Source organism: Leptidea sinapis, chromosome 13 (assembly GCF_905404315.1).
Source record: "Leptidea sinapis chromosome 13, ilLepSina1.1, whole genome shotgun sequence".
Lineage (NCBI taxonomy): Eukaryota > Metazoa > Arthropoda > Insecta > Lepidoptera > Pieridae > Leptidea > Leptidea sinapis.
This window is the reverse complement of record NC_066277.1, coordinates 4336465-4362050: the sequence shown is the minus strand read 5'-3', so window position 1 is coordinate 4362050 and position 25586 is coordinate 4336465. Positions and strand designations below refer to the sequence as shown.

Here is a 25586-nt window from a genome sequence, read left to right as displayed (position 1 = left end):
TGTGCCCCGAATGAAGAAGTGGTCTGACAATTCAAAAAGAGTGTCTGCCGTCATGACGAGTTATGAATTTCTACATCTGGGATTCGCAATGGCGTATTAATGAGACCATAATATTAAAGTGGAGTCGCAAGCAGATCTTCAGTAGAAACATTCTGCGTTGGGGGGCGTTGAATTACTTGCAGCCGTTCGGATGTGTTCAAGGAACTGATCAGTCTCTGCGTTCACAGCTCTTAAGACTCGTATTTTCCTGGAACAGTTCATTTAATACAGCGTAATACGACGACTAAGACCCAATTTCACATAGGTTTTAACTTCTTAAGTGGAAGAGTGATACTTCCCCGGGCGTGCCTTCTCCACTCGGTTGTGCTTTTTATTAGTACTACTACTCATGAAAATATAAATCTGAGTATTTAGGTAGTATATATAACTAATGACAGTTGACAAGTTGAAGCGATAAGAACTAAAAGGCTTCAACTTTTCGGTTTAAATCGAATGGAATACCGATTAATTTCGATTCGATTTGCTGAAAGAGAACTTCCACAGAGTACTTTTAGTTATATTTACAACTTCTGACATTTCAAAATTCAAATTATTGCAAATATAAAATTTGTTCATGTGCACACGTTATTATAACGAAACGAGTTCAACACCCAGTATAAAATGAAGTGTCAAGTGTGGCCGTAGCATAATATTATGAGAGGTAAACTGAGTAAAACATTGATTCATTTGAGTTTGAATTGTGTACCAAAACAACCACAGCGAACTATGGCATCAAGTAAGAGTTTTTATTTATTCGTAAAATATAACGACGATGATATAAAGAGGTTATTATTATATTTATTACCTTTTACCTTCTTAATTAATCATTAAAAATATTACCTCTGTAGATACAAATGAATTTTAACATTTTATAATTATTTGTTTTGTATTTCAATAATTTGATTTGTCATTATATCATTATGGCGACTGGTCAACTGGGAGTTTAAATAACTAATATCTAATTAATACCACTACACAATATTAAAGTCTTAAGATTTATTCATTTATCATACAATGAACATCACAAAGGTGCTGACTAATAAAAACAGCTAACAACTTTAGTTTTAAAATAAGTTTTGAGAAATAAAAGTGAGTTGATTTGTTAGACAATATTATCCGTTGTAAATATTTAGGGCGAGATTATATCAAAAGTAAGTTAAGACATTAGATTTTGCAATAAGATAACATAGTTTGTGTTTTACCCATTAGAAGACAAAGGATGATTTGCAATCATATAATTATATCAATAAATAGTCTTAAAATAAACCTATTTATTGTTACAAGTTATTGTTGTGATTAATAATAATAGCTATTTAATATTTACAGAACCATTGAGCTTAGAATCATTGCAGAAGCTGCAAAAAGACTATTATGCAGACCGTAAGAATGAATTGGCACAAAATGTCTGCACTCGTTTTGATCCATTTGAAGTTGCTATTAGCAGAAAGAGGACAAGCACTGCCTTACATGTATATAATATTAAGGTATGCATTATATTATGTAATTTCGTCTGAAAATATTTTATTTATGTTATTGTATATTTTATTTTATCATCCTAATTAATAGTAAGTATCCTCACTATCTATCCATCTTTTTTTTTTATGAAAATAAGCGACAAGATGAGCAGGACGTTGTGTTGATGGTAGTTGTTACGGCCTGCCCATTACAATGTAGTACCGCTCAGGATCATTGTTAAACCCAAAAAGTCTGAGCGGCACTACAATTGCACTTGTCACCTTGAGACATAAGATGTTAAGTCTAATTTTCCTAGTAATTTCACTAGCTTCGGCCCTTTCAGACCAAAACACTATAATGCTTACACATTACTGCTTCACGGAATATATAGGCGCCATTGTGGTACCCATAATGTAGCTGGCACCCTGTGCAAAGGAGCCTCTAGTAGTCCCAGAATCTACCAAACATTGGATCAAACTTTCTTTGTTTCCAAGTAAATGACATTGATAACATACATATAATATGCGTAGCCACCCTAAAGGCTTTATTAATTGTGGCTAATTATCTGATGTTGCAAGAGTGACACAAGGTGACCAATGACATTGTCAAGATCACAGGGATAGGTTGAATGAGGGTAGCACAGGACCCATCATCTTAAGGCTGAAGTAATGTGATGTAATGATAATGATACCTTATAATCCGTCACAAAACTTCTAGTTGCTCTGAAGATTTCACATGCTTCTGTTTGCACAGGTACAGAAATGCCAGAGTTACATACCACTTCAGGTCACTCTTTTTTGTAAAAGTCAGAGTGAACTGAAACTTAAGTTAGGTTTGTTAGTAAATGCATGTCATTTTACCAGGAAACAACAAACAAGTGTATGTGAAAACTGTAATGTGGAGGAACTCCATACATCCAGATTGTCAAGATTATATTTAAAAGGGCTAGCATAATTTTTCTTCTGTTTCAGCATTTGACATTATGTGATTATTGTTTATAAGCCACAAAATTACAAAGAGGAATATTATGCCACTTTGTGTCTCACTACAAGAACTCACTCATAATTCACTTACAGGTTGAAAGTGAAGCAAAGCCAGTGACAAACCAGGAGAACTCAGGAAGATGCTGGCTTTTTGCTGCACTCAATGTGATGAGGCTACCATTTATGAAGAAATACGGCCTGGAGGAGTTTGAATTCTCACAAAGGTAGTTGGATCTGATAATTTGTTATGTTTTTTAAAGTGATTACCCTCACTTCTGGGACCAATTACACAAATAGACTTGAACCCTCTTGCGTTCCATGCAAGCACACTTCCAACTGTGCCAAGCATTCGAATAACATATCATTGATAAAGTCTTGTATGCTCTGTCCATGCCGCTGTTGCACATGAGGAATGACACCCTGGCCCATACGGCAAAAGAGAAAGCCGATCTCCTGTGCAATCTTTTTGCCGCCAACTCGACTCTTGACGACAGCGGAAATACACCGCCGACCATCCCGCGGTGTCAAAGCTCCATGCCTGAAGTACAGTTCCGACAGAAAACTGTTAGGCGAGCTCTGTTTTCGTTGGACGTCAGGAAGTCGAGCGGGCCGGATGGCATTTCTCCAATCGTGCTTAGAACGTGTGCCCCTGAGTTGACGCCGGTGCTAACGCGTTTATTCCGGCACTCTTATTCAAAAGGCGTAGTCCCTGATTCATGGAAGTCAGCCCTTGTCCATCCAATCCCAAAAAAAGGAGACAGTTCGGATCAGGCAAACTACAGGCCTATTGCTATTACCTCCCTACTCTCCAAAATCATGGAGAGCATAATTAACCGCCAGCTCTTGGTATACCTTGAGGGTCACCAGTTGATCAACGACCGGCAGTACGGCTTTCGCCATGGTCGGTCGACTGGCGATCTTCTGGTATACCTAACACATAGATGGGTGGCGGCTATTGAAAGCAAGGGGGAAGGCCTCGCAGTTGGTCTGGATATAGCGAAGGCCTTTGATCGTGTATGGCACAAGGCGCTCCTCGCAAAACTTCCATCATTTGGGCTTCCCGAGAGCTTATGCAAGTGGACCTCCAGCTTCCTCACTGAGCGCAGAATACAGGTCGTTATCGACGGTTATTGCTCGAATCCCAAGCCCGTGAACGCTGGAGTGCCCCAAGGCTGTGTGCTATCTCCCACGCTGTTTCTTCTGCATATCAATGATATGTTGGACACCGCCAACATGCATTGCTATGCAGACGACAGCACTGGTGATGCCGTATACACGGGCCATGCAGGTCTCTCTCGGGAAAACGTCGACCAGTGCCGGGAGAAACTTGTGTCTTCTATCGAGTCCTCTCTCGAGAAGGTCGCGGAATGGGGTAAGTTGAACCTTGTCCAATTTAACCCCCAGAAGACTCAAGTTTGCGCGTTTAACACTAAAAAAACCCCATTTGCCGTATCACCGCTCTTCGAGAACACTTCCCTTAAAGCCTAGTATCGGAATACTGGGTCTCGAAATCTTGAGCAATTGCCAATTCCGTGGCCATCTGGAGGGCAAAGCCAAACTAGCTTAAAAGAAACTGGGCGTCATTAATAGAGCACGGCAATACTTCAAGCCGGCCCACATTCTAGCGCTCTACGAAGCGCAGGTCCGGCCTCACATGGAGTATTGCTGTCATCTCTGGTCTGGCGCACCCCAGTATCAGCTCGATCCATTTGACCGCGTGCAACGCAGAGCAGCTCGAATTGTCGGAGACCCAGTACTCTGTGAACGGCTGGATCACTTGGCGTTGCGTAGAGACGTCGCTTCATTGTGTGTCTTCTACCGCATTTATCACGGGGAGTGTTCCGAAGAGCTGTTCAACCTGATTCCTGCCGCCGAATTTCACCTTCGCACGACACGCCACAAGTTACGATATCATCCCCACCATCTGGATGTGTGGCGGTCCTCCACAGTGCGGTTTTCAAGGAGCTTTCTTCCTCGTACCACGAAGCTGTGGAATGAGCTTCCTTGTGCGGTGTTTCCGGGAGGATACGACATTGGTACCTTCAAGAAAAGCGCGTACACCTTCCTTAAAGGCCGGCAACGCTCTTGTGATTCCTCTGGTGTTGCAGGAGAGTGTGGGCGGCGGTGATCACTTAACACCAGGTGACCCGTACGCTCGTTTGTCCTCCTATTCCATAAAAAAAAATGCTTTGATCAACTCTCAAGTTGTGGCTTCGTCTACAGGATCTACTTTACAGTTGATAACCTGCTCAACCACAATATTTGCATATTTGGAAATTGACTTGAGATGTCGCTCTTGGAAATCTAAACAATTTGTTATATTCTTTAAAGTGATAACCTAAACTTCTGGGATTAATTACAGAAATAAATTTTTGTTTTCACTTTTCGATTTGTGTAGAATCTAGATGTTCATATATTTAATGTAGATAAAATATTTTTAGTATCTATATTCAGTAGGTACTGGATTATCTTGCGATTGGCAATCCAGCATGCTCGGTAATCTGGCAATTAGCTTAGATTATGCGAAAATAAAAGAGCGAGCTTAATGCTGAATGAATTTCAGAGTGATCGACCATAAATAATGCTGATATGCAACATATTGTCATTATTAATTTAATTATCATGCATATCAACATTTTTGCTAATTTTTTTTTATAAATAAAAGACTAGTCTGTCATAGTGAATATCTATCTTTATTTATTTTACATTGTATGTACATATAAAACTTTTACTTCCCATACAAATATAAGAAATAGAGGAAAAAAATCGATAGATTACCGGGAGACTACTGTACTGTTTACGTTAAATTTGTTTTATTCTGCTTAATAAGGGTACAGTCAATTAAAAGATGATCCTGATGGTAGTTTATTTAATTTTTTTTAATTTTTAGGCTTTAAAATATTATAAGTGCTCTGTGAACGGCTGGAACACTTGGCGCTGCATAGAGACGTCACAGGATATTATCCCCACAAACTTGATGTGTGGCGCTCCTCCGCACTGCGGTTTTGCGGAATTTTCCTCCACCTACTACAAAGCTTCCTTGTGCGGTGTTTCCGGGACGACACTACATGGGTACCTTCAAAAAAAAGCGCGTACACCTTCCTCAAATACTGACAACACTCCTGTGATAGAAAACAATCATGAGTAAAATATGGTTAACCGCAGGGCAGATCAAATTGTTAACTAAAAATAAAAATACTGTCATTTAATGCAATTTTGAATTGTGAGAATTATTATTATTATTGACACACTTTTCCACAAATTATCTTACCCCAAACTAGGCATAGCCTGTATGTACCATGGGTACAAGACAACGATATATTTATTACAATATACTTTTTTAAAACATACATAAATACATATAAACATCCATGACTCGGAAACAAACATCCATATTCATCATATAAATGATTGCACCTACCGGGTTTCGAACCCGGGACCTCTAGCTTAGTCAGAGTCACTAACCATTCAGCTATATGGGTCGTTTTAATATTAATTAACTTAAAATTGAATGTAGATTCAAACAATCTGTGACATAAATATCAAATTTTTCGATTAATTCAAATATGTGTCTTGAGATGAGTGTGCTAATTTTAAATAAAATATATTAAGATGGTACAAACAGAAAATTGTTCAAATGACAAACACTCTGCTGCCATAAGAAATATACTGTTTTTACCTTTTTTTTATTTATAAAAGGCTCCTGAAGAGCAGGTTGTACAGCTGATGGCAATTGATACACTCTGCCCATTACACCACTGCCCACTGATGAAACGTTTAATTATTTTAGTTGATCATTAATAAATTTTATATTTTATTATGTTACAGCTATTTATTCTTCTGGGATAAAATTGAGCGCTCTCACTTCTGGCTGAACAATATTGTGTCAACGGCAAAGCAAGGAGAATCTCTAGATGGAAGACTGGTCAATTTCTTGTTGAAGGTACATCTTTAAATATAAAGTGAATGTTACATATCTGACGACTGCTATAGCCCAGTGGTTAGTGACCCTTATCGGTCGACATTGAATTGTATCTTTTTAAAGTAATGCTAGCACATTTGAAGTCAAACGTGTTATTGCAATTAGTATATTCCAAATATTCTTTCACTTTTATAGTGTGTGTGCATGTTGCGCAGATATTCCTTCGTTTTGATCTGGTATACATCCTGCTATAATATTATTTACAATAGGAAAATATTATGATCTATGCTCAATCAATTATATGTAAGAGGACAATCAATTATTTACAAAAAAGCCCTAATAAAAATTAAAATTCAAAATAAATTATGTACCTATAAGGTTTCAAATAAAATGCCAATGAAATAAACAACAATAAAATTAAAATTGCCCAAAACATATAATTAAAAACACAATATCTATAATAAAAAATTACAAATAAGATTCGAACCGTAATCACCAACACGTTAGTCCGATGTCAAACGACAAAGCAATTCAATAATTTACAAGCGGGTTGAAATGTGTGAATCTATCATAAACATTAAGCACGGATTTTGAACTACCGTCGCAAGTTATTTTACAGCAACACAAATTTACTTGTTAATTAAAATTAAGTGTCTTTGAGTGCAAAATCACAATGGTTGAATTTTGTTAAATAATGCTGTTACTGTTGGTTCCACCTTGTAATGAATAGGCCTTGTGTTTGTTTAATTATTATGATAGTTATCAATATCACCCTGTTGTAACAGTAATCTAATGAAACCTAATGAAACATCGAAGAGTGCACTCTGAATTCAAAGGTATTTAGTGCCGGATGAATGGTTAATTTCTGTGGAGTAACGCCTGTATTTGAAGCATCGATACTAAACTTCATTATAAAACTAATGTAAAACAGACTTTATTTATAATTTTTACTTATCTTTTGACTTTTACTTTTACGGAGACAACTGCTCAGTGACACCATGACACTCGAAACACAATATTGAAATATTAATACTAATATTACTTGATGAAATAAGGATTCTATAAACTGGATTGTCACACACTTTAAACTTAACTTCAAAATTTAGTATTTTACACCGTAAACATCCTCACACTACTCAAAATAATTAAATACAATTAAAGTGTTAGGGAGCACTCAAGAAACACGTCACTTTGTCATGCTCGCTCAAATGACATTTTTTTTATGTCTGTTCCTGGTGTTACATTATGGTTATAATCAGTTTCTAGCAAATTCACTTATGTGCCAATGTCAGGTTGAGGTATTCTACGAAGTAATGAGTAAAGGTACGGTGTTGAAGAGCACTCCAGTTTTAATGGCAATGATCACTGCATGTGACTTATGAATGTCCATTTTTTTTATGAAAATAAGGGATGAGACGAGCAGGACGTTCTGCTGATGGTAATTGATACGCTCTACCCATTACAATTCAGTGTCGTTCACGATTCTTGAAAAACCCATAAATTGTGAGCGTCACTTCAATTGCGCATTTATTTGCCCAGTAATTTCACTAGCTACGGCGCCTTTCACACCGAAACACAGTAATGTTTACACATAACTGCTTCACGGCAGAAATAGGCGCCGTGGTACCCATAATCTAGGCTTCCTGTGCAAAAAGTAAAAAGGTTCAAGTTAAAACATTAAACATTCCTTTGTTTACCACCGCTTTAGAAATCTAAATTTTAAAATTCTCCATTACAGTTGGCAGGGTGTCGCTTACAATCAGATTAAAAGTCTTGCTATTTTGTCATGTTTATTACAAACAGGATCCAATAAATGATGGAGGTCAATGGGATATGATAGTGAATCTCGTCAACAAGTATGGTGTGGTGCCCAAGAAGTGTTTCCCGGAGTCGTTTAGCTCTAGGAAAAGTTTACATATGAATGCCATTCTGAAAACCAAGGTATGATAATTTCCTTTACTAAAAGATGATTTATGATTTTATGAAAGTAATATGATTAATCTATATATATAAAAATGAATTGCTGTTCGTTAGTCTCGCTAAAACTCGATAATGGCTGGACCGATTTGGCTAATTTTGGTCTTGAATTATTTGTGGAAGTCCAGAGAAGATTTAAAAGGTGAATAAATATGAAAATATTTTGAATTAAATAGAAACAACAATTTTGTTTTTTAATGTGTGCCCCGACATTCAGTTATCAAATTGAAAGAATAGTTTAAAATGAATAACTAATTAGAATCTTTGTATCTTTCTAACTTTCTCAGGAGGTAAAAAAAAAATTAAATTTTAGCTACCTATAGTTATTTAACTTTGTTACTTAACTGATTTACTACAATAATTGTTAACTATGATGGCCATATAAGGTTTGCTGGGTCAGCTAGTACAAAATAAATATTTACTTCAGTACTTCTCAGATAATACACATTATATATAAATTTTTTATATGGTATAGGAGAACAAACGAGCGTACGAGTCACCTGTTGTTAAGTGATCACCGCCGCCCACAATCTCTTGGAACACCAGATAAATCACAGAAGCGTTGCCGGCCTTTAAGGAAGGTGTACGCGGTTTTTTTGAAGGTACCCTTGTCGTATCGTCCCGGAAACACCGTACAAGGAAGTTCATTCCACAGCTTTGTAGTACGTGGAAGAAAGCTCCTTGAATACCGCACTGTGGAAGACCGCCACACATCCAGATGGTGAGGATGATATCCTAACTTGTGTCGTGCGAAGGTGGAAAGTGCTGTCGAAGAGCGGCGATACGACAAATGGGGTTTTATTTGTGGTAAACGCGCAAACTTGAGTCTTCTGGGGGTTAAATTAGACAAGGTTCAATTTACCCCATTCCGCGACTTTCTTAAAAATTACAAAAATTAAGTATATCAATCGCATGTCAAGAAAAGATGATTGAAAAAATTTGTCAACTTTTTGCTCTATATAGTGATTTTCATTATTATAACACTAGATATATCGGATAACTAATTCTAGTAGGCTTCATAAGATACATAAAGATAAATGAAATTTAAGGGTAAATGTTTGCACTTTTATAATATAGTCCCAGCCATTGTTCAGGCATTATCTATAAATTTAAATGTTTTATTAAAAAATAGCTCTGTCGTAAATCCTACTACTCCACAGCTGAATAATTAAGTGATCGGACAGCCTGGGTCTAGATTATGATTATTTTATAGCAATAACAATGACAGTACAATATTGTATATTTTATTAAAACGAGCGCAAAAAATAATTCAAGGGAGAGTTTCTTGCGCCGCTTCTTCTCTCTCAAAGCGCCATTTTTTTTTCCGAAGCGGTGGTAGTGTTAGAAATGTCATCAAAAAGAATTTTTAAGGAATCAATTTTGAGAAAATAAATGCCTTTTATGCCTCTTTACTTAATTTGGGTATTTTTGTGGCTGCATAGATTGATCTGTCAATGTTGACGTAAAAGAGTGGCAATGACTTTCTTGCCACTTCTTCTGATTGAAGCTCAACTTTTCAAAATTCTTGTTAAATAGTAAAATGTGTGGATAAGTGTTTTTTTGGTCAACACGAGTGTAAATTTTAATTCTAGTTGCGTGAATTCGCCAAGGAATTGCGTGAAAAAGTTGCCGCTAAGGCGACAGACGAAGAAATACGGAAAACTATCGACGGACAAATCACGTGCATCTATAACATTGTCGCTACGTGCTTGGGTAAATAGTTATGGTCAGCGAACAACTAACATGCATTTACTTAAAGCGGGGTTTTCACTCTTCGAACACACCCGGATAATTACTCGGACACTACTTGTATAGTGTAAACATTAAACCTAGCACATTCGGACACGTTTCTATTCATACGAATTCAAATCAAATCAAAATCAATTTATTCATGTAGGTCACGGAAATGACACTTATATTATAATAAATATATTTTTCTTATTGAATCTACCGCTACTTCGTAAAGGTTTACCAGTGGGAGGCTCCTTTGCACGGGATGCCGGCTAGATTATGGGTACCACAACGGCGCCTATCTCTGCCGTGAAGCAGTAATGTGTAAGCGATCCGGATCGATTTTAATGAAACTTTCTGTGTGTCTTCAGGTGCATTCGAGAACGGTTTTAGATTCGCAGTTGAACTACCTCCTAAACGCCTGGACCGATTTTGATGATTTATTTGTGTGTTCCAGTGAATTTGAGATTGGTTTAGATTCTCAATTCCGTCCATATGATATAATTCTCCTGCTCATGTGTATGTTAGTGAACTCCTCCTAACGGCAACAGTTGTACAGGGCAACGTCTGTCGGGTCCACTAGTATTATGTAATTTTCCTGCAAAAAAAAAAACAAATGCTACTCTGATGTGTGTAAACCAGAATCCGAGTGTACTCTGTGGAACTCTAGTGAAAACTCGGCTTTATGTGACTTTTCGCGACAATTTCAATGTTGTTATTACTATTGAAGAGCCTTTTGTAAATTAAATTGATGTCGTTACGTATAGGAACACCGCCAGAAAAGTGCACACTAGAGTTCTACAACAAAGAGAAGCAATACGTGAAGATGGGGCCCGTGTCGCCGAAACAATTCTACGAAGAGTACGTCAAGCCGCTTTACAATGTTGATGATAAGGTAAGTTCGTAGACATAGTAGCACAAAATAATTAGGGCATACAGCGCTTAGTCGGCCTTAACCCACAATTTTTATTTTATAACATAACTGTTGCAAACTATTTAAAAAAAAAAAACTAAGTAAAATGGCGAATCGATTTTGTTCTTAGGCTTAGTATATTATACTAGTGTATCGACGGATAATGCGTGATCAATATTGATTTATTAATATGTGCGTTAGCTAGTGCGAGCTTATACCAAGCGTGGCGGAGTGTTTACGACTCATCAATCAAAACCGGTTACAGTAACAATAGATTCGCTTACCTTTTCCAGCTTGATGCATCTCGGATAGAGATTTTCTTTCCGCACCATTTGTTTGTCTATACGCTTGCTAATACAGTATGTATTCTTGAATTGACAAACAAATTGGTCTCTTCACCATTGTTACGTATCTCTTCCGGGGTTTATACATCACAAAAGCCGACCAATTTATGCTACGAGTGTATAAAAGAGTTTGGCGCATCAACATCTCCTGCCTGAAACACGTGTCGAACTGTTTGGGGGCACTCTGAGCACCCGGAGAATCCTATCCTACTAATATTATAAATGTGAAAGTTTGTTTGTCTGGATGTATGTTTAAACTTCTTTAACGCAAAATCTACTGAATAGATTTTGATGAAACTACAATAATATAGCTTACACACCAGAATAACAAATAGGCTATAATTTATAAAACTATTGTGTGAATTATACAAAATATAAAAGAAGTGTGATTGTTTCTAATGAATACAACTAGCGCCATCTCTTAGCAAAGAAAAGATCAACACAATTTATGTGGCAAAACAACGTTTGCCGGGTCAGCTAGTACTCTAATACTGGCTTTCAGTGCATCGTGACAGTAACCGGAAATAGTTTTATCAGTACATTACACTTTGTACGAACCCCCCTTTTTTTATGGAATAGGAGGACAAACGAGCGTACGGGTTACCTGTTGTTAAGTGATCACCGCCGCCCACAATCTCTTGCAATACCAGAGGAATCACAGGAGCGTTGCCGGCCTTTAAGGAAGGTGTACGCGCTTTTTTTGAAGGTACCCATGTCGTATCGTCCCTGAGACACCGCACAAGGAAGCTCATTCCACAGCTTTGTAGTACGTGGAAGAAAGCTCCTTGAAAACCGCACTGTGGAGGACCGCCACACATCCAGATGGTGAGGATGATATCCTAACTTGTGGCGTGTCGTGCGAAGGTGGAATTCGGCGGCAAGAATCAGGTATGAGCGGTTCTGTGCCCTCCCCAGAATACGAAGGGCAGCCCGAGCTAGAGTGCCCGGGGAGGGATTCTCCAACTCTGGTAGAGCCGGTATCCTCCTGGGGTAAAATCTTTTTTAGTTCCGCTGTCATATTGGGGGGGGGGGAATGGCCACCGGTCCTCGACACTAACCTATGCGAAACATAGCGGCACTAGGCCCCTACTTCACGCCGGTATTCTGTGCGAGGGTTGTAATTAACCCGGACGAGTCTGGCCCGATTGTCTCCCGTTTAGGTCAATTTTAGTTTTAAGTTATTTTATTAGGTACTATGTATAGTTATTTTATTGTGACATCTTATTCTATATTATTCAATTTATTGTAATTGGTTTTAAATGCCTGAAATAAATGACATATTATTATTATTATTATTATAATGCTGACTAGACACCATTTTGGTTCTTAATGTCCATAATTGTTATTAGTTATAAGATTTCTGTAAACTTTTTGAACCAAATAAACCTTTTGATGATTATTATTTTTTGCTTCGTGGCTCTTTGGCAGCTACTAGTAATAAACTAACTTATTTAAAGACGTATAATATTACTATTACAGGTTTGTCTAGTGAGTGACCCGCGGGAATCGAATCCGTTTGGACATTTGTACACACTGCAATGTCTCGGAAACGTGGTGGGGGGACGCGAGACCGCATACAACAACCAGCCCATTGAAACGCTCATCAAGTATGTAGAAAACCATTAAAAACTTATATAGGCCCAAGAATCAATCTTGATGTGTGTCATAGATCCGAAAAAGATACCGAAGATGTGCCGGTTGGACATTCCTACATAATTTGCATTACAGTGCCTACTGTGCTATAAGGTTTTTTATGATAACAAATGACGGACGCGCAAGTCGTTCATCTGATGGCAAGTCACACGCCCTGCTCATTACAATGCAAGGCCGCTCAGAATTCTTCAAAAACGCAAGCGGCACTAAGATCGCGTTCATCACGTTGCGACATAAGATGTTAATTAAACTAAATACTACAACGGCGCCTTATTCTGCCGTGAAGCAGTAATGTGTAAGCAGTATTGTGTTTCGGTCTGAAGGGCGCCGTAGCTAGTGAAATTACTGGGCAAATGAGACTTAACATCTTATTTCTCATGGTGACGATCGCAATTATTGTAGTGCCGCTCAGAAATTTTGGGTTTTTTAAGATCCCCGAGCGGCACTGCCTTGTAATGGGCTGGGCGTATCAATTACCATCAGCTGAACGTCCTGCTCGTCTCGTCCCTTATCCTTCCCAAATCAGCAGTGCCCCAGAGTACTAGATTTTTCAGATATACCAAAACAGAGTGTGCCCTACGGCACCCTACTCCCTCACCAAGTTCTAACCCTTATTTTGTTTATAAGATGGTTTATTTTGCATGGTCTTATAGCTTGTTTCAGTAGGTTTCTGATACATTCACTCAAATCGTCCTAATTAATTATAAGCAATCTATTGCTACGAGGGCTGCACTAAAAGTATTGGGAATGGAATATTGTTCCCGTCATATTAAAATCATTTTAATTGAAAACTCCTTGGTTTTAAAAATCGAATACCATTTATTTATTTAAAAAAGATTCTCGGTCTTGTCACAAGGTCTTTTCAAACTTGTTTAGTCGTTGAGAAAATGGAATTGACTCGAGAAAATTCTAGAGCGATAATTTATTATGACATTCGAAGTGGTTTAACACAAAAACAGTGTGTTGACCGGATGATTTCTGCATTTGGTGATGAAGCCCCATCCAAAACAACAATTTATCGCTGGTTTGCTGAATTTCAACGTGCACGTGTCAAGCTCAGTGATGATCCCCGTCAAGGTCGTCCAAAAACTGCAGTCACCAAAGAAAACGTTTATTTATTTATTTATTTAGAAATACCAACATTTGTTTACATTGATGCGTTATATATTTATAATACAGACTAAATATAATGTTCTTAATGTAACAAACAATTACAGGTAGGTATCTACCACATGCTTTAATAATTTTCACAGAGTAAATATTAATTTAAGAGGGAAAAAAAATGTTAACAAGTAATAATGGTTAAATGATTTGGTTTTAAATTGTTATTATTTAAGATTATTATATTTATTATAAAACTAAGAAATATAATTATTATGACTACATTTTATTCACTAAACTTACATACAAATAATTTACGAACTGTATGGACAGAAGTCGTGAAATTAATATCGATGTAATCGCTATATATGTTTACCATCTTGCTCAGCCTAGGAATAGGAGAGTTCGCTCCAAACATACATCTTCGAACCGGTGGAACTAGTGGAATAATTTGCTTCCGGGGATATCTACTAGGGAAACGAAAATTAATTTTTTTCAGAAGCTGAGGACAGTCAATCTTGTCATTTAAAAGTTTTAATACAAAGATAAGATCGATTAGAGTTCGCCTGTCTTCTAAGGAAGTCATTTTGAAAAATACGAGTCTATTAGCATAGGTAGACAGACTTTTTCTTGAAAGTCCGTTCGAATAAATTAAATGCCAAATAAAGCTTTTTTGAATTCGCTCTATTCTTAACACATGTTTCGCATAGTGAGGTCTCCAACCTACCGATCCATATTCCAATATGCTCCGTACCAATGAGTTGTAAAGTGAAATTTTTAAAAAGTTGTTACGAAATACTTTTATGTTTCTTATTAAAAATCCTAACATTTTAGATGCCCGAGAGGGGGAACCCTCTATATGGGGAACGAAAGTTAACTTAGCATCAAAAACAATGCCCAGATCTTTAACTTGATTTAACTTATGAATAGAAGTCCCATTAATGCTATAATTGTACGCTACGTTACTGCTTTTACGTGAAAAAGTAATAAAGTGGCACTTATCTGAATTTAATACCATACCATTATAATGGCACCATAAAGTAATGCTCTCGAGATCTGATTGAAGTCTTCGATTGAATTAATTTCTTTTAATATTTTCAAGTCATCGGCATAGAGATAAGTTTTTGATGATTTTATGGAATTCACGATATCGTTAATAAAAAAAATGAAAAGTAGGGGCCCTAAATGAGAGCCCTGATGTAATAAATTGAGTAGAGGAATTGAAGCCATTCACCACCGTTGATGCTGTGCGTAAGCGGATTGAGGAAGATCGACATGTGACATACCGCGAAATTCAGGCAACTTTAGACATTGGCATGAGTCAAATACAAATAATCTTGCGTGAACAATTAGGTGTAAAAAGTTGTTTTCCCGATGGATACTGCATTTGCTCTGTGAAGAGCAAAAAGCGGCTCGCGTTACTTGGTGCGTCAGGACTCTCGAAAGATTCCACGCAGGATCCTCAAATACTGTATACAACATCGTATCAGGTGACGAATCCTGGATATACGCGTACGAACCCGAAACAAAAAACCAGTCACGAGTTTGGGTGTTCGAAAATGAGTTAAAGCCAACAAAAATTGTTCGTTCACGGAGTGTTGCAAAAAAAATTGTGGCCACGTTTGTCTCCAAAACCGGCCATGTTGCGACTATTCCTCTTGAAGGACAAAGAACGGTTAATGCAGAATGGTATGCTAGCATTTGTTTGCCACAAGTCGTTTCTGAACTCCGTAAAGAGAACTGCAACCGCCGCATCATCCTCCATCACGACAATGCGAGTTCTCACACCGCGCACAGAACAAAAGAGTTTTTAGAGCAAGAAAACATAGAATTATTAGACCATCCGCCGTACAGCCCCGACCTAAGCCCTTGATTTCTATACTTTCCCTAAAGTAAAGAATAAATTGCGTGGTCAGAGATTTTCATCACCTGAAGAAGCTGTGGACGCCTACAAAACGGCCATTTTGGAGACCCTAACTTCTGAATGGAATGGTTGCTTCAATGATTTGTTCCATCCTATGGAAAAATCTGTCAAATTTCGCGAAGAATACTTCGAAAAGCAATAAATACATTTTTAAATAGTAATGTTGTGTCACTTCCTTGATTCCTGAAATTTTCAGTGCTGCCCTCGTACACGTAAAATAATACGCATTGACAGAACGCTGCGCGGCCAAAATTGCGCCGATCTGCACCGTACCGCGCGCGAATCAAAGAGCCCCGATTTGGTTAGGTTAATACCATGAAGAAATCCCGCGCCGTCGGTCCATCAAGCCGACATTGTGTGTTAAGGAGCTCCTCACTCGTAAATAGGGTCGATGAGTTCCGTCAATACGCAAACCCTAATCCAGTCTAACGGAAACATGACTCTGTAACACCTGACTTTAATCCCTGATCCTTCTTACCTTTTTAAAAGGAGAAAACATGTTATTATTAAGCCAACTAGTGTAAAGACCACTTTTGCAAAGCGACAGTTTATGAAACAATCAGAACATGTTTATTAATGAAAAACTCTAGATCTATACGCTCAATAAAGTGGAATGTAGACGAAGTTTAACCACTTGGTGGAATCCATGAATTATGTGGAAATGGAAGAGCTATTTAACTACACGGAGTAAATTTTAGGTATACCTTCTTGATAGTACAATAAGTAGTGTTTTACGAAAAGTAACAATGACACACACCACACACACGCACAGATGCTCACACACACAGACTACCTGTTTGTATAATATTTTTGTTTTGTTACATTATATTTTTAGACTTAATTTGTGATCCCTAGTTTTTTGTACTGTTAATTTTAATTGATTTGGAAGAGCGTGGCCTTCTGGCACAGGTGTTTTTCACTTAATAGAAGGTCACATCCACTATTATGTTTGTACCATTTTTGTTACTGAAATAAATATTTTTCATTTTATTTCAACACCAGTACTCTACACTATTCAAACAGTAATTCAAATGTGCATCTCGATTTCGTGGCGGTAATAAGTGTGTTGGAAGATCTATTGTTTCAGATGAACACTGCACGTAGTTCATTAAAACAGTAGCTGATATTTTTATGATTTCTTTAAAGTATTAAATTGGAATTGTCAGGGCAGTGGTAGACAGCATATCCGGTGGCGAAGCTGTCTGGTTCGGGTGTGAGGTTTCCAAACGGTTCGAGAGGGAGAACGGCCTCGAGGATTTGGACGCGTGAGTACTTGTGTCAACAATAAATATTAGTTAATACGTGCTAACAAGCGCTACCAACATCATGGGGTCCTAAGATAATTATTAAGTACATTTACTTCAGTTTATTAGTAATAATTATGCACTAGCACATAATGTAGAAGGGGTTGGTAATTGAAACGCACTTAAAATTGAAATATCTGTATTTTACACTTTCCACTTATAACTATTTTATTTATTTAATACAATTTGGGCAGTGTTACACCTCTTACAATAAACAATGTGTAATGTACTCTCGAACTGAGCGATCTGGCTTATATAGGGCACGACCGTCACAGTGATGATACTACCAACTCTTAGTTGGCACTACTGTAGTGTCAACTAACTTACACGAATCAAGTTAACCAAATACCTGACTATAATAGCTATTTCTAAAATTATAGGTAAAATTATGTAAAACAGTACTAAATAAATGTCATAATTAATTGGAATTTCTAATCAAATCCATCATATATCGTGAACTTAAAATGTCAAAAATGTCAAAGGTCTTATGACAGTTCATGACGTTGGTAACGCTTGTAAACACATCAAGCTGACAATAATATTCAGGCATATGTCATACAGCCAGTTACTTGTTCATACAATGCTAGTGGTCGAGATGGAAATTTGTGGGCCAAAATGTAAAAAGTTGTGATATGATGTAGAAAGTTGTAATTTTTTTTTATATTGTAATATCAAAAATCTGCTCAATTCTCAATCAGGTTCATCTTTTCAAGTTTTCGATTTACGGTAACTCGAATGTAACTTAAAAACTTACACTAGGCAAACCTATCATATGATTTCAAGTCATTCTTCACTAAATATAATAAACATTAGTGTTTAAAGAGCATCTTGTGCACTTTAGCAATCAACTGTTAGTAAAAAAGTTTAAAATAATCTTATTTTTACTAAAATTAATAAATCGCCTCTCAGATTGTCAAAACTTACAGTCTCAATCTATTAATTCACATCAATTTCATCTCACTACATTTGGGCCCAAGTTAGTATGTAATCGTTTCCGTGTCCTTTAAATCACTTTTTTTTTTCAAATTCAAATATTTTTATTCAAAATAGGTTGCGACATCACTTGTTGAAAGTCAAAAACTACCACCCATTTCTTTTTTTTTATTAAAATATAGTTACAATTTAAAATCGTACAATATTTTTTTTATATTTAATTACCCGTGGGCGGTGGTTCTATTCCCAATTTGTGGTATCATTAAGAAAGCCATTTATGTTATAGTTACCTTTACCACACAAAGTTTTTTAACAATTCTTTTATATTATTATAAGTTTGTCTGTTCCTGCTGTTAACATTATGGTTATGACAGTTTCTAGCAAATTCACTTATGTGCCTATGAACATACATTACATTATCAAGAATAAATCGGCATATCTGCAATCGATTGTAATTATAATATATTCGTTCTGTTGGTGACAGACACGACTACAAGCTAGTGTTCAACACGGAGGTGCAGGTGGGATTGAGCAAGCCTGATCGACTGCTGTACGGGGACTCGTGTATGACGCACGCCATGGTGTTCACAGCCGTGGGGACTGACGTAAGTTGATCCAACACATACTGGATACCAGTAAAAAAAATCAAATCAAGGTTTTTTTATTTAGAAATTTAGTAAATAGTATTTGAAGGACTTCGCTTTTAAGTTACCTGTGTTAGGGAAGACAGCTATTTCCAACGGATAAGAATGCATACATATGACCTTTAATATCAGAAGTATCCAACGTAATTTCGATAGCTTTTTAGTGACCCTTTCTAGATTTAGTATGCTTTTTGACGTAATAGTATTGACCGAATGCTGGATACATGAGGACTCTACCATACCCCAAATAGAGGGATACAATTTTTTTAGAACTAATAAATACATAAATAGAGCAGGAGGCGTAGTTGCTTATGTAAATGAACGTTGGTCACCGCAAGTTGATGAGCCCGTTTTTGAAGATGTAAATTGCTTAAAAATTACTTTAAAAAATCAACTTGTCGTACTAGCCCCATACCGATCGCCGTCATTTATAAATACATCGCCTTTTCTAGATTCTCTAGCTACAGTAATCCAAGATATTAAAGATGCTCGTTGTGTAATTGTTGCTGGGGATATTAATATTAATATTTGCTCTAATGATAATAGTCAAATGGCTACTTGCGCGAAATATCTTTGTTTGTTAGCAGAGCTAAACCTTCAGCCTATCGTAAATAAACCTACACGAATTGATTCGTGCCTAGGTCACATTCACGTAACTTCTAAGTACCACTCGGAGTCAGTTATTTACAAATCAGATATTACAGATCATGATATTGTAATTGCCGGAATAGTAACTAAAGATACCAAACAACCTAAAACTTGCAGACTCACAAAGAATTATAATCTAGAGCGCATTGTAGAAGAATTAAGACAGGCTGACTGGACAGAAGTCTATAATAGCATTGATATAAACAAAGCAGTATCTGTTTTTGATACTATTCTAACAAACATTATAAGCAAACATTTAGAAGAGAAACGAATAAGTCGATCCAGAATTACTTTCAAGCCTTGGATGACGCCTGGTCTAATTAGGTGTGCTAGGCACAAAAATCGCTTACATTTACACTTACGTAATAATCCCAATAATAACACGGTCAGACTCATTTACACACGTTACAGAAATTTTTACTATGATCTTTTGCGAAAACTAAAACACAAACATGAGTCATTTGAATTGGAAAAAAACAAACACGACCCTAAAAAGCTCTGGACTAGTATAAGAACAATTTCCCACACCAAGAAAATAAATCAAGTACCACTAGAACTCACCAATATTAAAGATACTGTAACGGAATCTCTGGATTATTCCAATGAATACTTTGCAGGCATCGGTAAAACTCTTGCAAACAAGATACTCACAGCATGTAATGAAACAGAAGATTCACTCGCTAGTAAGATAATACTCGAAAATACTCCAGCGCAATCATTTTTCTTAGGACCCACTGATGAACGAGAAATTGAATCCTTGATAAGTAACTCTAATCTTGACAATACTCCTGGACTGGATGGAATATCAAACTGCCTTTTAAATATTAGCAAAAAATATATTACCCCTGACGAGCATATGTAATCTAAGTTTATCTCAAGGTATTTTTCCTACTGCCTGGAAAATGGCTGCAATTGTTCTTATTCATAAGTCGGGTAACAAATCGAATCCTACGAACTATAGACCGATTTCTTTATTAGGATCATTCTCAAAAATTTCGGAAAAACTAGTACACAAGCGATTGACAAGTTTTCTTGACGCACACAAAATATTATCTGACAGACAATTCGGGTTTCGCACTAAAAAATCAACAAATATCAAAAACGCTGTAGACTTAGTGACTAAAATTATTGCTTCCAAACTAGATAAGCAGCAAGCATGTATCGGTGTATTTTTAGACGTCGCGAAGGCTTTTGATACAGTGTGTATTCCTCTACTTTTACGAAAACTTGAGCTCCTAGGTATTCGAGGTAATTGCCTGTACTGGTTCAAAAGCTATTTAACGTGCCGAACTCTAGTGTGTTATAGTTGATCATAAGAAAAGCAATCCAAGTACAATAGATTTTGGCGTCCCCCAAGGAAGTATATTAGGCCCCACGTTATTCCTTTTGTATATAAATGACATCAAAACTAAAGTATCTAGCTCTGACGTCATCTGTTATGCCGATGATACAGCTCTTTTATTTTACGGGAAAAACTGGTATACTGCACTACGCACAGCGGTACAAGGAATGAGGAATATTGCAACTTGGCTACAAAATAATCTTCTCACCTTAAATCTCACTAAAACACCGTACATCTGTTTCCATAAAACGAAAATTTCATCCCCTTCCCACATTTTTTATATTAAAGTCCACACATGTCCTGTTGCTCTATCTTGCCCTTGCTCTTGCAATAGTATAAGTAGAACTACTCATATAAAATACTTAGGAGTCGTCATGGACGAAAACTTAAATTTAAAGCAACATCTTAATACAACAGCGAAAAGAGTCCGCAAGCTGATCTATATTTTTAAGAACTTACGCGCTTCGGCATCTTTAAATCTGCTACAAACCATTTATTTTGCAATCGGTCAATCTGTATTATCTTATTGTATCACCGTATGGGGAGGGGCGGCTACTTCACACATTATACTCTTAGAAAGAGCACAGAGAGCTGTCCTTAAAGTGATTTTAATAAACCTATTAGATACCCAACAAATAATCATATAAAGACTTAGAACTTCTTTCTGTCCGAGGTATATTTATCTTGCGTGTTATGACAAGCACTGTCCGAGGTATATTTATCTTGCGTGTTATGACAAGCATGCATAAGAAGGTCTTGAATTTGCCTAATTATAAAAACCTACTAGATGGCCGTTCGTACAAGATTCCAAAACCAATAATAAATACAACATTTGCAAGTAGATTTAGCCCATTCTTACATACATATATATACAACAAGGTAAATTTAAAATGTTCTATTAAAAATTGCTCGGTCCATCAGGTCAAATTTAAAATACAGAGATGGTTACACACACTCACTTATGCAGACATGGAAGCTATTCTTAAAGTGATAGCTTAGCATTCATATAATGTTAATATTTTGTAACATGATTAATCAGATACTCACACTCACTCACAAACACACACAAATACACACATACAGAGTGCACTTTTTTACCTTTCGGTTCATATTGTTAACCATAGAATGTAAATTGGTTGCCTACAGGACAGGCTACGCCTAGTGTAGGGACCGAATATGATGTAATATTATGTGATAAAGTGTCTGTATATAATATATAATAAATATTTAACAAAAACATAAATACTTAAATAAACTAATCTAAAGCATAATATAACTAACTAAAAATGGTTTCAATATTTACTATACATTTGAAGGTAGTTTAATATTTGCGTGGCTTGCACTGAACTTAGGAAGTAGGCTGTAGGAAGGCTGCTTAGTACAGGATACCGGCTAGATTATGGGTACCACAAAGGCGCCTACTTCTGCCGTGAAGCAGTTATGTGTTAACATTATTGTGTTTCGGTCTGAAGGGCGCCGTAGCTAGTGAATTACTGCGTACATGAGACATAACATCTTACGTCTCAAGGAGACGAGCATAATAATTGTAGTGCCGCTCAGAATTTTTAGGTTTTTCAAGAAAACAGAGCCGCACTGCATTTTAATGGGCAAGGCGTATCAAATACCATCATTTGACGTGAACATAAATAAATAAAAAAGATTCACACCTACATTGATATTACATGCACTGAATTATAATCATAATAGATACAAACATTGAGCCTAAATAAAATCTATATTTCAAGTCTAATTTATATCAACAAATACTTACATACATATCAAACTAATATAATTATAAAATACGATGTCTCACATAATATAAATTGTATTATAACAATAGTACTCACCGAATATTGGGTATAAATCGAAAAACATACAAATACCCAGTGCACTCACAGAATTAATAGTGAAGGGATTAACGTTACATCACAAGAATACTCTTTCGATTGACTAAAAGTAGTCCTGGTGTAAGTTCGAACTAAGGCAGTAAACAATTTTATGAATAAGACAGTATATTATTAAGTTAGTAAATATTTTCGTTTTTACAGGAAAATGGTGTTCCGGTGAAATTTCGTGTAGAGAACTCTTACAGCGACAAGAATTACGACAAAGGCTACTTACTGCTCACCAATGCATGGTTTCGCGAGTTTGTATTCGAGGTACGTAACTAATTATACATTTATAACATTACAACACTAACTGCAATTATTACATTTTAACTAATCAGATCCTCCTATTTTTTGTTTGCTTGTATTATATAGGCCTGGAGTCTTTATTATAATCTGTTGAAGGATTATCTTCTCTTGGTACCGCCAAAGAATATGTGATAGTACAAGTACAGAAGTCTGACTCCGCAGAATCAATTGAAGAAATAGAGACCCTTGCGGCCATACAATAAGGTGTAATTCAGATCGTATAGCGCTAATAACCTACATTGTCAAAGTAATTCAAAACTTGCTTAGTACAGATACACTCTCGAACCATGTCATCGAATCATGTTCCAACACTTAGCAAGCGTACTATCAGTACCTAGTTGCATGTGTGGTGAACTATGTCTGGTCAGGTCGAAATCAGGGGATGGAGGACCGTAGCAATTCTGATGTCCAAATCAATCGTCGAACCTGGCCATAGGGGCGAAAGACTAATCGAACCATCTAGTAGCTCGTTCCATCCGAAGTTTCCCTCAGGATAGCTGGCGTCGACTCGTAGTCTCATCCGGTAAAGCTGATTAGAGGCATTGGACCTAGGAACATTATAATTCATCGTTCTGTGACAGTTAATATAATAATGAATTTTTATAACAGGTGGTAGTAGACAAGAAATTCGTTTCCCCCGAAGTGTTGGAGGTGTTCAAACAAGAGGCTGTGGTGCTGCCTGCGTGGGATCCCATGGGTACACTCGCCTGCCCACTCTGTGGACACCACTGACGATATCGATAATCAACCGCCACGATATCTAGATCAAATTGTCCACTAAATTTAGTAATATAGACCGTGCATTCAAGCCCATTTCATCACTTTGTTTAGACACTTGTCACACCGTCGGCGTGAAAGCGATTACTACCCGGTTACGTGATCTCCGGACCTGACGTCACAACGTTGCTTTGTGTACGGTTTAAAACAAGCATCACTAGGATATTATTACTAATGAAAAAACAACGATTTATTTTATCAGTATTGTAATGTTCCACGTTTGGTCAGGAGTGAAACACCTAACCTATTTCTAAGTAGCATTACACCCGGGGACGTCCGCTCGCAAGCGATAGCCGATTGGAACTGGCCTTCCGGCTCCGCTGTACTGTGCATTCCTTATATAGCACTCAACGTCACTTATGTGACTTATGATTGTTAACACATACTCAGTTCAGACTAGATGTCAATACACGACAAGTATTATAGATTGATGTGAAGGTGTGATTCTGATTATTATTATAATTAATTATAATCAATGAAAGAATTTGGGTTAAGTTAAAAAAAAACTGGTAGAACTATTCTAGCGACACAGAAACTACAGAATTATTAACAACAAAAGTCTGAACGTAACAATAAAATATTCAAACACAAAGTAGTGATAGCACGAAAATACACGTGTACCTAACGGTAATAATAATAGTAATATCATTTATTTCAAGATTATATGTACGTTAAATACTTTTATTTGTACACTTTTATTTTTGAAGCTAATGTCTATTCGTTATATTATCCAAGCTATTCACTACATTTAAAACAATATTGGAACTTTTACTTAACTAATGGTTTTTTTTTTCTAATTACTGCATTAAAATCATTTACCCTGTACAGTGTAAACATTATGGAAGCGATACTTATATTGAACTCTTAAGATGTTCGTGGCCTTACGCTTATAATCAACCCAGAGATTGTTTGAATAAAAAGACTGACAGTATGAGGTAAACAGAAGCTTATTAAAATTTTTACTGCACTGCTTATCTTCATCATATTCGATCTAACAGCTGAACATCGCCTTTCTCTCTCTCTCTCTGGTAATGAAACTGCCGACCGTACTACCGCAAGAGGACTAGTGCAAGGGGGTGAAAGGGGAACGGGAGGGTGCTTCATGTTCCAGCGAGATCCAGAGATAATGTGAACATAACAGCTACCGTTTGCTAGCTATGTGCGTCTCGCTTAGCTCGTTTATCGCCGGCGGTGTGACTAGTGCCTTTTCTTAAGTAATTGATTTTATAAACACTAATCACAGTCGTGCCTTTTCATGGTAAGCAATATGTTATGATATATTAAATAACCCACGTGTGTTACATAAAATATATTAAGTAGGTAGATAATACTGTATCATTATTATTATTTATCTACCTTATAAGTTACCAGACATATTTTTCATATTTTTTGTAACTTAACAATTGTTGTAAAAATGTATACGAGAGGTTTTTTGCTAAGTTTATACAATGCAATACAAATGCTAGATACTTGATTTTTGTTTTATTTTAATAATCCACAACATGTCACCTTATCACCTTTTAATGATCACCAAAAATCTACTCGTAACTGTAGAAATATGTGCTCTTTGTGTTCCACCACATTACTCCGAAATAGAGATTAAAGATAGCTCCATTCAAGACAAGTAATGAAAGTTAATTTCGAACAAATAAAAGCTTTTCCACAGAGTCGCAATTTATATTTAGCGTTTTATTGGTTACC

At 36.7% G+C, this 25586-nt stretch overlaps 1 protein-coding gene and 1 long non-coding RNA gene across 2 annotated transcripts in view; both read left to right on the top strand.

Annotated features, from left to right (window-relative positions):
* LOC126967401 (uncharacterized) overlaps positions 1-25586 on the top strand; it is a 557714-nt gene that overhangs the window by 377138 nt on the left and 154990 nt on the right. The gene's annotated exons all lie outside the window — the stretch shown is intronic.
* Positions 588-25357, top strand: LOC126967377 (bleomycin hydrolase). The gene is made up of 12 exons (XM_050811818.1): positions 588-775; positions 1366-1523; positions 2571-2701; positions 6306-6420; positions 8203-8340; positions 9969-10089; positions 10875-11002; positions 12844-12971; positions 17209-17307; positions 18764-18884; positions 22962-23072; positions 23718-25357. Exons 1-12 carry the CDS (start codon positions 694-696, stop codon positions 23838-23840), a joined length of 1455 nt encoding a protein of 484 aa, XP_050667775.1. The 5' UTR covers positions 588-693; the 3' UTR covers positions 23841-25357.

What these genes read in the sequence shown, in the direction of transcription:
- LOC126967377 (XM_050811818.1), top strand. Translation starts at nt 694, where the DNA reads ATGAGAGGTAAACTGAGTAAAACATTGATTCATTTGAGTTTGAATTGT. An exon ending in TGGTCAATTTCTTGTTGAAG is followed by an intron (nt 6,421 to 8,202) that starts GTACATCTTTAA and finishes TATTACAAACAG; the next exon opens with GATCCAATAAATGATGGAGG. An exon ending in TTTACAATGTTGATGATAAG is followed by an intron (nt 11,003 to 12,843) that starts GTAAGTTCGTAG and finishes TTACTATTACAG; the next exon opens with GTTTGTCTAGTGAGTGACCC.